This window comes from Neolamprologus multifasciatus, chromosome 20, assembly GCF_963576455.1.
Source record: "Neolamprologus multifasciatus chromosome 20, fNeoMul1.2, whole genome shotgun sequence".
In the NCBI taxonomy this organism is placed as follows: Eukaryota; Metazoa; Chordata; class Actinopteri; order Cichliformes; family Cichlidae; genus Neolamprologus; species Neolamprologus multifasciatus.
Genome location: NC_140458.1, coordinates 13,104,750 through 13,117,197, shown reverse-complemented (window position 1 = coordinate 13,117,197; position 12,448 = coordinate 13,104,750). Strand labels below are relative to the sequence as shown.

Genomic DNA, 12,448 nt, shown 5'->3' with positions numbered 1-12,448 from the left:
CCCCAGACATTTTTATTTAGTGTGTGCTTCTGACAGAAGTTCAACTCTAAATTTAGCCCAATGTTTGACCGATAAATAGCTCCTTTGTTCCAAGCACGTGATCAAATATTATCATGTGTATTTTATTACAATCTTCCTACTCATACGTGTGTCCTCAAGGAATCTTTAGCATTGCAAAAGCGCTGTCTGATTCACGGTGCCTAACAATAACATGCAATGAAAGCTTTCCACAGTTTCATAGGAATGCAGAGAAATTCCAGATTTTCATTGTAGTGGTTTTGACTGACAGAGTTGAGGTCAAAGGAGACTGTCTCGCCACCACTGTGCTGTCAGGTCAGAAAGTTGCCCTCCTTGCTGGCACTGCCTTGTTTGCCGTGGCCCCGGGGCCACTCCTCTCGTGACCAGTTTTTCTGAATACCATCTCCGGTCGCCCACAAACCCTTTTTCAGATAGACAACTGCTTAGTTCAAAGTGATTTGTGCCCTTTGTTTTTTCTCCTGCTGCAGTACAACCCACTTACCACTCATAGACTAAAGTTAGTCTTTCCTCATTTACGTAGCCGTGGCCGTTGAAATGTGATCTTTTTTGTAGTCGACAGTTTGAAGGCCAACACTGAGGGAAAGCCAGACACAATTTATGATAAGAGAGACGATGCCTCGAGCAGAAGGGCCCGTGGGAAAAGACTCTACAAATATCCAGTGTGCTTAATTTCTTTTTTTTTTCTTGTGTGCTCTAAAATATTCAGAAAATTCCCAATAGATCCTGGTGCTCATCCAAGCGCAGCACTAATGTTTTATCATTGCCCACTGAGGATTTGACAAAAGCAAAGTCTTATGAGTGTTGAAGACCCTTATAAGCCCATTTCAAGTATTCACTGAGATGTCTGAAAAGTGATTTAGCAGCAACGCCAGCATGATAGCTTCTATCAGCACTTGCTTTCCACGCTGCTCCTTTTGTGCCCAGCTCTCTCCTTCTTCTAATCTTCATGTCATGCTTCCATATGAAAGCTGATGAGAATTGATCTTTCTCTCTCACTCTGTTTGTATTCTAGTTGCAGCCCGAGCAGCTGGACTGCGGTGCAGCCCACCTGCAGCACCCACTGGCATTACAAAGACCCCTTAGGGCCATTCCTCTGCTTGAATACCCGGGTCTCAGTTCAGTCTCTGTGGACAACGTGCAAAACCACACCGTGGTTTTTCTGGGAACCAGTAATGGACGACTTCGTAAGGTGAGTCCTCACACGCACATGAGCGTGCATACACTCTTAGTCCTTGTGATTGAGAATTTTCTAAACAAGCTTAACCTCAACCGCTGAATGGAGTTATTATTTTTAATGTAGTTGAGCCCCGAAGCTTGGAAAAACTCTAACATTACAAGGTATGTAGTGCTGCTGTGATGTGGCTGCCGATTCTTACAATAAACCAAACCTATGTGTGTGATGAAACACTTCGAGCCACCACAGGGCAAGCAGAAATGCCTCCTTTTAACTTGTAGATTTTCCCTGCATTGTCACCACCCAACCAACCCCCTCATTCCACTGATCCATGAACCATCCCGAACCTTATGTAGTCCTAATCATAAGTTTCAATATTTCTCAAACTATTGTCTGAGAGATCACAGTAAAGCTGTCTAACAGTGGTTGACGGCTTATGACTCATTTGCGACGTGTGTTGGTGTGCAGTCTGAGCTATTAAACATCTGCAGAAGGTCCAGCTTGTGAAAACCTTTCCTGCCCAATTACCAGCATTCCTTAATTTTGTCTCAGCCACATTCCTCGTCACCCCTGACTGAGCTTCCTAAGCAGCGGATCTGCCTGCATATGCAACTAGCTGCACTTCAGCTGTCTGTGGAAACAACACAAGCTGACTCTGAAAGCTTTCTGACCCTATGGTTTTGCATTAGCCTAGTACCTTTCACAACATTAAACCCATTCTGCTGTCGGGTGTTTTGTTTAGACCTGCTAAAAGAACTCCTTGTTTTCCTCCCCAGATGAAGGCACTGCTTTAGCCCCAGCTGAGCACGCAGTAATTGGTTTTTGGATGGTTTATAGCGGATGCGCCGCATTGGCTGGCATGGTGTAAGCAGCGGTGTGTATGAGCGTGTTTGTGTACATCTGTTTGCTAGATTGCAGGTCTGACTGTGTTTTTAGGTGTTTGACTTTGTCTGCAGGCCAATGTGACTGGTATAGTGATTCCATGTGTTTACTCAGATGAATGGATACCCTGTGATTACATGTTACGTGTGTGTGTCGACCTTGTTGTATAGGGTGTGCAGTATTTTGGTGACCTTGGGAAACAACATGCTTTGTGCTTTTATCTTTATGTCTTTCACTGTTTGCCTATGTATCTGTGTGTGTGTGTGTGGTAGTGTCTGTGAGTGTGTGTGCCCTCAGGATAGAGCTGTTACAGAGGTTAATGGTGCTGTTAGTGTGTGTAATGTGATTCTGACTGTGAGTTTGGCTCAGACTAAACACAGGGGAACAGTGGTTGAGATTAAGTTAGGCCTCTTTTACTGTCTTTGAGAGAGCCCTCAGTGAAGTAATTTGTAATTACATGCATTTTTTAATGAAGTCTCTCCCTCCCCATTACAGCTGACTTCCATTTTCTGCTTCTCGCAGTGTCCGCTTTTTTTATCTCGCTCCCTCTCGCTCCAATTTTACTCCCTCAGTGGGTCCACCCCTCCACTTCTCAGTTCACCGCTTCGCCATCCCCTCTTTCTCAGCTCTTTTACTCCATCTCAAATATAAAAGGCCCTTTGATTCATTTTCCAAACAAACAGACTTTATCTCTTTCTCTTTCTTCTTCTTCTGTCTCTCCTGCCCCACCTCTATCAATCTTTATTCTCTCTCCTTTACACCCAGGTACACATTCAAACACACACAGAGAGACACACACGTGCACAGACAGAGACAGAGAGAGAATGAGTGCACAGCAGCTGAGCACTTCTTGGTTGAATAGGGTCTTTCATCTGCATGAAGATAGACGGAGAATAGAGTCAGAGCGACCTGCCAGTACAGCAGGTGTTTTGTTGGCTGACCTGGTAGCTCACTGTGCCACAGCTCTCTTCACGTCTCCTCCTCTCTGCACCTATTGTGCTCCCTGTCCAGGTGTGTGGGCTGCTGTTTACTTACTCCTTGCTGTGTCACTCTGCTTATGTGTTTGTAGTCACTGGGGTGTGAGGTGAGGACATAGCACAGCTGCTTACTATCACTAAAAAGCAGGCGAGCTTGTGCGAGCAGATGGGTAGGTGGTGTTATAAAAAAAAACCTGACAGTGATTCTTGCAGGTTGAGATAATGCCTTTCATCACAGGTTAAGCCAATGGTTTACTTAGCTCCTGTCTGTGCTGGTTTAACATTAACCAGCACGTCTAAGTGGGTGGTAATGGTTTTGTCCTATATAAATGTGTGCGCCTGTGCATCTGACAGTGTTTTGTTGTGTTCAGTGGATGGAGAAGTGATACAACCCGTGCTTGTCACCAGATGCTGGTCAGTTTGCCACTTCCTCAGGATGCCAGGATCTCTCCATTGAAGGGAGGCCCGACAAATCGCAGAAATGAGAGTTTTCACTGTCGGCGTGACAGGAAGTCTCACTCAGCACAGTTTGTTTTTCTGCACAGCTCTGTGTGTGTGTGTGTCTGTGTGTGCATATGTTTGTGCTTACGTGCTTTATGATGTTGAACTGCAGGAAGGCCAGTGTGCAGATAAATCCCTGCTCAGTGGAACGAGATTAGGCACACTGCTTGGACAAAGAGCCCCTGAAATGTATTTTTGAAGGTGGAAACATGAAAAATATTTGAAATAAAAGGCAGGAACTAAAATCACTTTACTAAATCTGGCAGTCATTGCTTATACATACATGCATGAATTTAATTAAGACTGAGAGTTTTGGTTACTCTCTTGTGTATCCATGTTAGCTTTGGGGAGGGAAGGTTTCCAGACAAAAGAATTTAATCTGTCATGTTGGCCTTTTAGAAGTGAAGGAGTGAGGCACCTCAGACAAAAATTAATTTAATCTTTGTCTGGATATTTTTTCTTGATAACATATGCAGCACAGTAACAGCTACAGCATTCTAAGCACCAGTCCAATCACCCCTCATATAACATCCTACTGAGTAATTGAGATACAGTCGTAGCAAAAAAAAAAAGAATTCTATTGTTTTACATATGAAAAATAATCTGGTCCTTAACAGGTCTTAAAATTGGGTAAATGCCACCTCAGATGAACAACATAACATGACAGGTTAGGCCAAAAAATAAGCCAAAGGAAGGAGGGAGAGTGTAAAAACCCAAGTACATCCTTACTGCTTCCATAGGAATGAATTCAGTCTTACTCTCATTACCTACAGCACAGATGGCTAGCCCTTCCTTTGCTGTTAAAAGCGAGTTTTTCCATCCCACTGTCACCAAGTGCTTGTTCAGAGGGGGTCGTTTAATTGTTGGGGTTTTCTCCCTATTATTGTAAAGTGCCTAGGAGCAACTGACTAGCTAAAATTGAATTGAATTCAATTGAAGTGAGGGTAAATGGCAGTCAGGTGCTGCTCATCAAGCCATTGTGAGCACCTCTATAAATGCTCAAGGTCATATTGCTAGTCTGGAGCATTCAGGTGTGTGTTAACATAATGCCAAGGAGGAAAGACATAGGCAATGTGCCCAGCAATCTGGGACAGGTTCTAAGCCCATGTGAAATCCACTGGTTCAAGTCCATCCAGTCTAGAGTGAGAACAATTATTCACAAGACAGTTGCCAATCTTGTCAGGAGTGGATGTTACCCGTTCAATGCTAAGAGAGGTAGCAAAAAGAACTCAAATGCTACATCTCAGATTCTACAGGTCTATACGTTAATATGTTAAAATTCATGATGGTACAGTTAGAAAAAGACTGAACAAGTATGACTTATTTGGAAGGATTGCCTAGAGAAGTCTATTCTCTCTAAAAAATAAAAAAAGGAACATGGCAGTTTAGTATTGAAAAATTACATCTGAACAAACAACAAGACTTGCTGAACAATGCCCTTTGGGGACCAGAATGGACATGTTTGGCCATAATGAACAGTGCCATGTTTGGAGAAACCTAAACAGCATATCAGCACAAACACCTCATACCAGTTGTGGCGGTGATGATGTGTTTTGCAACCACAGGACTCGGGCATCTTGAGTAAACCATGAACTCCTTTTTATATCAAAATATTCTGGAGTTAAATGTGAGGCCATCTGTCCAACAGCCAGAGCTTGGCCCAAACTGGTTCATGCAACAGGACAGTGATCCCTAACATGACAGCAAATGTACAACAGAATGGTAAAAAAAAAAAAAAAAAGAATCAAGATGTTGCAATGGGCAAGAAAAAGTGCAGATCTCAGCTTGACTGAAACGCTGTGGGGGGACCTCAAAAAAGCTGTGTGTAAATGAGCAAAAGAAAAATGGGTCAGATTCCTCCACAATGATGTGACAGCCCGATAAAGTCATACAGAAACATTTTTTTCCAGTTATACCTCCTAAACGTTTGTCTACAAGCTACAGAATCGTGGGGTGTGCTTCATTTTCACACACTGCAACTTTTAGTTTGGTTTTTTAAATAAATAATAAAACCACAGAATCTGTTTGTTATTTTACACCTGAGGTAAGGTAAGATTTTTTTTTTAAGCTGCCAAGGACAGGATTTTTTTGTCCCAATATAAAAAACCTTAGAAATAATGGAAGGTGTACTTTCTTCTTATTACTGCAGCTATAACCAATAGCAGCGGGCTTCACTATGCCCATTCTAGTCATGGGTGAAAAGATTTTGAGGCACAGTTCGATACTTAATTCAGTTCTGATTAAATATTATAGCCTGCTATATGGGTCTCTCATTTAGTCCTGACCCAGATGTAGCCAATCTGAATCTCATCCTCCCACTCACCCACTTCCTCATCCACTATGTCACTATGTTTTGGCCCTGCCGTGTCTCAACTTCCAATCCCACTCAAATACAATGTACCCTTGTTCATTCATCCATTCATTGTAGGTTTAAACAAACTGTCCCAGGTTTATTCCCTTACGTGACTCACTGGTCGTATTGGGGGAGCTACTTTAAAAGCATGAAGAAGTTGAACTACACTAAATCTACCTTAGGAAGAAATCTGATTTGGCCAATTAGCTCAGACTACATTATAAGAAAGAAACTGGCACTGGGCATGTGATACTACATTTTATTAAAAAAAAAAAAAAGCATAAAAGGATAAGTTCAGGATAAGTAAGGGTAGTGTAAAAACTGTCCACTTATTCACAGGTCAAACATGACAAAAAAGGTTTTTGTATCAGAAACCAGAATCCAGGTGGGACACTGAGTCTGGCAGGATCTTTGATTATATATAGTATAGTGAAGGTTAGTTTTACAAACTTATATTCAAAACATAAAATGTCATAGCCAAGTATTCCAGGAAGCTGTAGGTCAACTTAATACTTGCCTTAAAAAACAACCATCCATCCAGGCAGAATTTATTTTCGCTGTAAACCACTTTGGATCATTTGACTGGCCAAAAGGGTTTGATTATTGTGGAGAAGCAGCGGTCCAAAGTTTTACCGCTGTATAGTGTTCTTGAAAGACTATACACCAATGAATGTAACTGAACTACCAGAAAGTTATGATTCCTGAACTTAAACTATTTTAATTGCATGTAGTGCCTTCATGTCATTCTTCACCCCCAGCGCTGCTCACTGACTCTTCATCTGTGTTGAATTTATCTGCACACAGAAATGAACATGGGTGTCAGTTACTGTTAATACCTGTGTCCTGTGAGCGTCACAGTTGTGACTGTTTCCCATATAAACATTATTTTACATTTACATATGATATTATTTGATATTGTATACAAGTATGGCTTCTGGAAAAACATTTTAAAGATAAAATATGAATCACCACACAAAAAGTCCAGAGTTCCAGGGTCCTCCATTTTTACCACATTAACTTACCATCTAACAATAGACAGTCATCGTGGCTGCTTATTTTACTGCACCAGCTGCTGATTTAGATTTCATATTTTCAGTTGGACCGCTGGCAGACAAAAAACTGTAGACTGTCAAATCATCTGACATTACACAAACAATAAGACACCAAAAATATGGTGCAATAAAAATCACACAATCAAGGTTGTCTGTACATCTCGGTGCTTGCTACAGGTGGGCGTAGTCTCCAAGGAGTGATCACGATGTAAAAGTTTTGTTTGTGTATCTCTTGCCAAACACAGACGTGGGAAAAAACCTGCTTCTTGTGTGGTATTGCTGAGCAAATGACTCGATCTGCTCAATCAACTGAAAAGTAATGTGGTTGCACTGAGCAGTTGTGAACATATGAGAAACTCTTCTGCATGAATGTGAAGGAAGAAATTGGCGCTCAACGTCGTATTTTTTTTTTAAAAATTGCACCGCTTTGCATGTGGTTTCAACTCTGCAATTCAACATGTGCGTCTCTCTTTTTCACAGCTGACTCTGCTACCGAACATGACCACAGCCAATCAGTGGATGCTGAAGCTGCGAGCCAACGAAGCAGTACACCACATCATGACCTTCGATCCCAACGACAGCAACTTTCTTTATGTCATGACATCTCATCATGTAAGGTTATACTCTGACAAAACTGCTGCATGACATTTTTAGGTAACATTTGCCGTGACATTGTTAAGATTTAAATTAAATTTGGCACTATTATTGGCTGGCATTTATTTTAGCTGTAACCTTTAAACAGATTTACATTCTGAGACCGGCATTCGCTTCCTAGGTTCAAACTGCCTATCTGTGTTTACCTACAACGTATTCTTATTTGTTTGCTCTGCAAATAGACAAAGCAGCAAAAAAAGAAGAAAAAAAGGTGGTTGGTAGCCTCAAGAAACTTAAGGAGATGTACACTGCACGTAGGAGTTTACAAATGTGTAATTACATTTTCTGAGATTGTTTTATCTGCTTGATTGTAATCGGATGTCGGTGAAATATATCTGCATTTGGAAAACGTCAAGATCAAATGTCTTTGTAGGAGTTATTTGGGAAAGACTGTCTGCAGTTATTATACATTAATAAACACTTTAGATGTCATGATGTGTTTACTGAAAAATTGCATGACATTTATTCATTTCTTTCTGCTGTCAATAAGTGTTGAATGATGACATGCAAAAGTTATGTGTGAGCCTGTAAGCTGGTTTTCATTATGGGCTTATTATATTATATTCATATTTGGTCTGGGTGGTAGTTTAAATCCTAGAGACACAAAATTGCAGTGATACTCTTACACTATAGCAGATTATCAAAATTCTTGAGGAGGATCGTTCTTAAGTTCTCTTAACAGCCATCAGCATCTTGGTAACAAAATCACTTGTTTTCCACTTTTTGGCCGCCCCCGAAGATGATTGTGTGCTCATGTTTGCTTCTGTGCATTGATGTGCAGATGCTGAGAGTAAAAGTGGCAGATTGTGATCAGTGGAAGAGCTGCAGTGACTGTTTGGGAGCAGGTGACGCCCATTGTGGTTGGTGCACACTGGAGAATAGGTAAGAACCACAGCACGTACACACATGCACGTACGCACACAAACACACAAAGACGCAGTCTCTCCTTCTGTTTCTTTAACTGTCATCCTCAGACTTGTTTGTCTGACCCTCCCAGCCTCTCCTTTGGTGCCAGTTAAGCATAATTCAATCAAATTATCAGATGCTCGGTTTCGCGCGCACACATGCCGCATGCTTTTTGACGTAAAGCAAAAATCTCTGCTTTGAAAAAGAGGTCAGCTGTTTATATGAAAGGCGCATCGATTCCAGAATAGACTGATGGCACAGAGCAATAACGATCGCTGGTCGTTTTATTACTTGAAGCATTTGCATGAATCAAACCCACGGAGGCTTGTTTGCTTATTTTCATCATTCTCGTTTTTCAGTTTCAAAACGTCGCCCAGCTGAATGAGCAGTGGCAGAAACCGAGTGTGTTTTGGGGTTGGAAGAGTGTTGTTGGATTGAGCAGAATTGATTTGCTTTTCATTAGGCCGCAGACTCGAGAGTAACATCATTGTTTGGAGCGCTCCCCTGGTTCTTTCGTTGTTTGGGGAGGGAGTGACAGGCTGGGAGCGCCCAGCGAGGAGTGACTTGGCTGAAGTGTAACTGTGAGCGAGTGAGAGTACACTGTGATTAATGTGGCTCTGTCAGGACTGGCTCTCTGGCCGTGCATTCACTGGCTTCTGGGGAGAATATGTGTTGTGTCGAGCTGTGTTTGTTTGCCAGTTGTTTGTCTGCGTGCGAGTTGCTTGGTGATTAAAGCAGATCAGACGAGATAGCGAATTTTGTGATGAGCTGTGGCGCGGCTCTGGAGGCTCTTGCATTGCCAGGGGCCATTCAGAGCTGGAAGAGTGGAACTGATGAGTGTTATGTGTTTATGTGTATGTGGTCAGACTGTCTCCCTGTCATCTCCCCTCCTCTCCTTATTTATCTATCTATCGTCTCTTTATCCCAGTCCCTCTCTCGCTTCACTGCATTTTTTTACCCTTGTGATTCTCGCTGTCTTCTGCTTGTTTATTTTTTTCCCCTTTTCCTGCCCTCGTATTTTCCAGTAGCTTTTGAGAATTTAGCCATCCCTCTCTAAACCTCCCTCTAGTCCTTGTCTTCTCCTCTCCCAGTGCCCTTGTCCTCTTCTCTATCCCTCTACAAAGGAGCGTTGATTGTGATGATGGTGGTGGGAGGGAGAGCGCACACTGGTTCTTTTGACAAGGAAATGTCAAAGTGTGTAAGCCTGTGTGTAAGTGTCAGCGTGAGTGTGTGACGCTGTCTGGCTAACGGAGACCAGGGGGCTGATGTCATGAGTGTGTGCGTGTTTTTGATGCACTGTTTGGCCAGTCGTACTGGCCGCTGGGTTGGCGCTGTGGCCCCAGAGCCCAGGGGATCAGGGGGTTGATGTGTGGGGGTGGATGGTTTCCTCTATCACCTCACTGTCTCATTCAACTACAGACACTGAGGACGGTGGCACTGAGGACGGTGGGGGGAGTCAAGATCTCACAATCTGTGAAGCCACCACTGTCTCTGTGGGTGCCTGCTCGATTTTACGCATGGCTCTGACGTCTTTCTGCACGTCCGCGTGTAGTGTGAGCATGAAAACATATCTGTTCGCTTGTTGGATGCTCCATTGTTGTCTGAAGAAGAGAGCTAGTTCCTCCACCAGAGATAAAGCTCGGTCCTTGATCACTCTTTTCATGCTGGTGCTGGTCTAATCTGCCACATGTCACAAGAAAGCACTTAAATATCTTTATTTGAATCAAATTATGCATCACACGCAGTCTTTGCTGTTCACAAATTATCATGCTTATCTGCATGTGCTTATCTCACAGCGACATTTGTGTGTCTGCCTGTATGTGTTTGTGTCTGTTTGTGCGTTTAGAAGCTCATATGTTCTCCTGCTGTTTAACAGTCTCACTGACGTTCAGACACTTAGGAGGTGATGAGTTTTCTCAGGTCATATTTTAGCTGCATATGTTGGCTCTGTTTATTTTAAGGAGCTGTTTGAAAAGCTTTTAAAGTCAGCGGGCTGCAGTGGGGCTGAGGATGAGTGCGTATGTGTGTACCTGTTGTATGTTTATTTGGTCTTCCAGACTGTTAGAGAAAAGAAAAGTACTTTGAATTAATTTCTTCTCACTGCTGCTCTTGATCAGGTAGGTGTTTGAATTAGCAGGTTTTGTACTGTTTGCATCCATTTTAAGAAAGAATAAAAAGATACGACCTGAGCAACTTGGTGCATTTTATAAGCCAATTGTTTCAGCTCACATGCTGCTTTGCTGATGATCACTTGAGACTGCGAGTCTGTACGTTTCCTGGATGCGTGCTTCATTTCATACCAACTGGTATTTATGAGCTATTCAGTACTTAAAGATACAATCTTGAGTTTACTGGATAAAATAAACAAGGAAGATGCCAGATGTGATCTTAGACAGAGAAGAGGATGAAGAACTAACTTATCAGCTAAGATGTACAAGTTTGTTTAGAAAAATGAATCCATAAAAGATTGCTACAATGCACAGATGCGGTCTTATAGGTCTCATAATCAGGTAAATATAATCTCAAATGAGCAACACAGGATATGTCACACAGTGTCACTTTTTATTTAACAAAAACTAAAAGAAATGCAGAAGCAGTGTGTGAAAAATGAAATGTACTTAAATATACTGGAATTAATTCTTTTTGGTGTGACTTAATCACTCTCTCACATTGTTGTGGAGCAATTTGGGCCTTCTTGTCTTTACATCGTTGCTTCAGTTCATTGAGGTTCATCAGTGCACAGCTTTTATAAGGTCTGGATTTGCAACACCATTGCAACACCTTGGTTCTTTGCTTTGTCAGCTGTTCTGTTGTAGATTTGCTGCTGTGCTCGGGATCATTGTGCTGTTGCGTGACCTAATTTGGGCCAACTTTTAGCTGTCAAACATGTGGCCTCACTTTTGACTCTATAATATGTTGGTATACAGAGGAGTTCATAGTTGACTTAATGACTGCAAGGTGCCCAGGTTGTGTAGCTGCAAAATAAATCATCACCCCTCCACCACCATGCTTGACAGCTGGTATGAGGTGTTTTTGCTGATATCCTGTGTTTGGTTTTCTCCATATGTGGCACCGTCCGCTAATATGGCCAAACAGTGATCTAACCCTTCCCAGACTGATAAGCAACAGCAGTTGCTAATTTAAGGACATTGTTTTCCTCCTTGGCATTGGCAACTGAGTGCTTCACACCAGTAAATTGCCAAAACATTTGCTTTCATAGAGGTGCTCACACTTGCTGATGATCGGTTAAATCGAGTGTATTTGATTAGCAGCAACTGCTCCCTACTGTCTGAATTCCTGTGGAAGCAGTGATGGTGTACTTTTCACACATCGTTTCTGCATTTTGTTTGAATTTTTATTCAATAAATAAAGACATGATGGTGTAATATGTGACCTGTTGTTGGTCAGGATGGAGTTTTATCTTATCATGACCACATCTGCTAATCAGTTTGAAGCAGCATACAAATAAAGTGCTAAAAATAGCCGTCTCAGTCGAAATGAATTCTACAAAACCCAAGCAATCAAACAAAATACAAACATTGGTTTCATAAAGTTACTATAATTGGCATTTTATTTTAATTGCTGAAGTCAGGCATTTTAAAATGGAAATCTCTGGGGATTGATTCGCTTCGAGAGCCAGACTCAAGTGGCTACTGATGGAAATGCACAAGAGGTACAAATTTTTCAGCCCTGGAGGTTTGCACTTGATAATGACCCAAATGGAAGTGGTTTTATTTCATAATCTCAACATATATGAATGATTACTGGCAACTATAGGTTTGTAATAATAATTTCAAAGACATGATGGGAGCATCAAACCTCAGTACCTTTGGAGTTTTGACTGCAGAGAGTATCGACTATTGAGTAAAATGCTATCATGCTAACATTTCCACAGTGACTTGCTTATATT

At 41.9% G+C, this 12,448-nt stretch overlaps 1 protein-coding gene across 1 annotated transcript in view; it reads left to right on the top strand.

Annotated features, from left to right (window-relative positions):
* plxnd1 (plexin D1) overlaps nt 1-12,448 on the top strand; it is a 71,972-nt gene that overhangs the window by 2,095 nt on the left and 57,429 nt on the right. Inside the window, exons 2-4 of the mRNA XM_085146534.1 lie at nt 1,052-1,228; nt 7,459-7,590; nt 8,414-8,514. Coding sequence (XP_085002660.1) covers nt 1,052-1,228; nt 7,459-7,590; nt 8,414-8,514 — 410 coding nt within the window. The remainder of the gene's footprint in view (nt 1-1,051; nt 1,229-7,458; nt 7,591-8,413; nt 8,515-12,448) is intronic.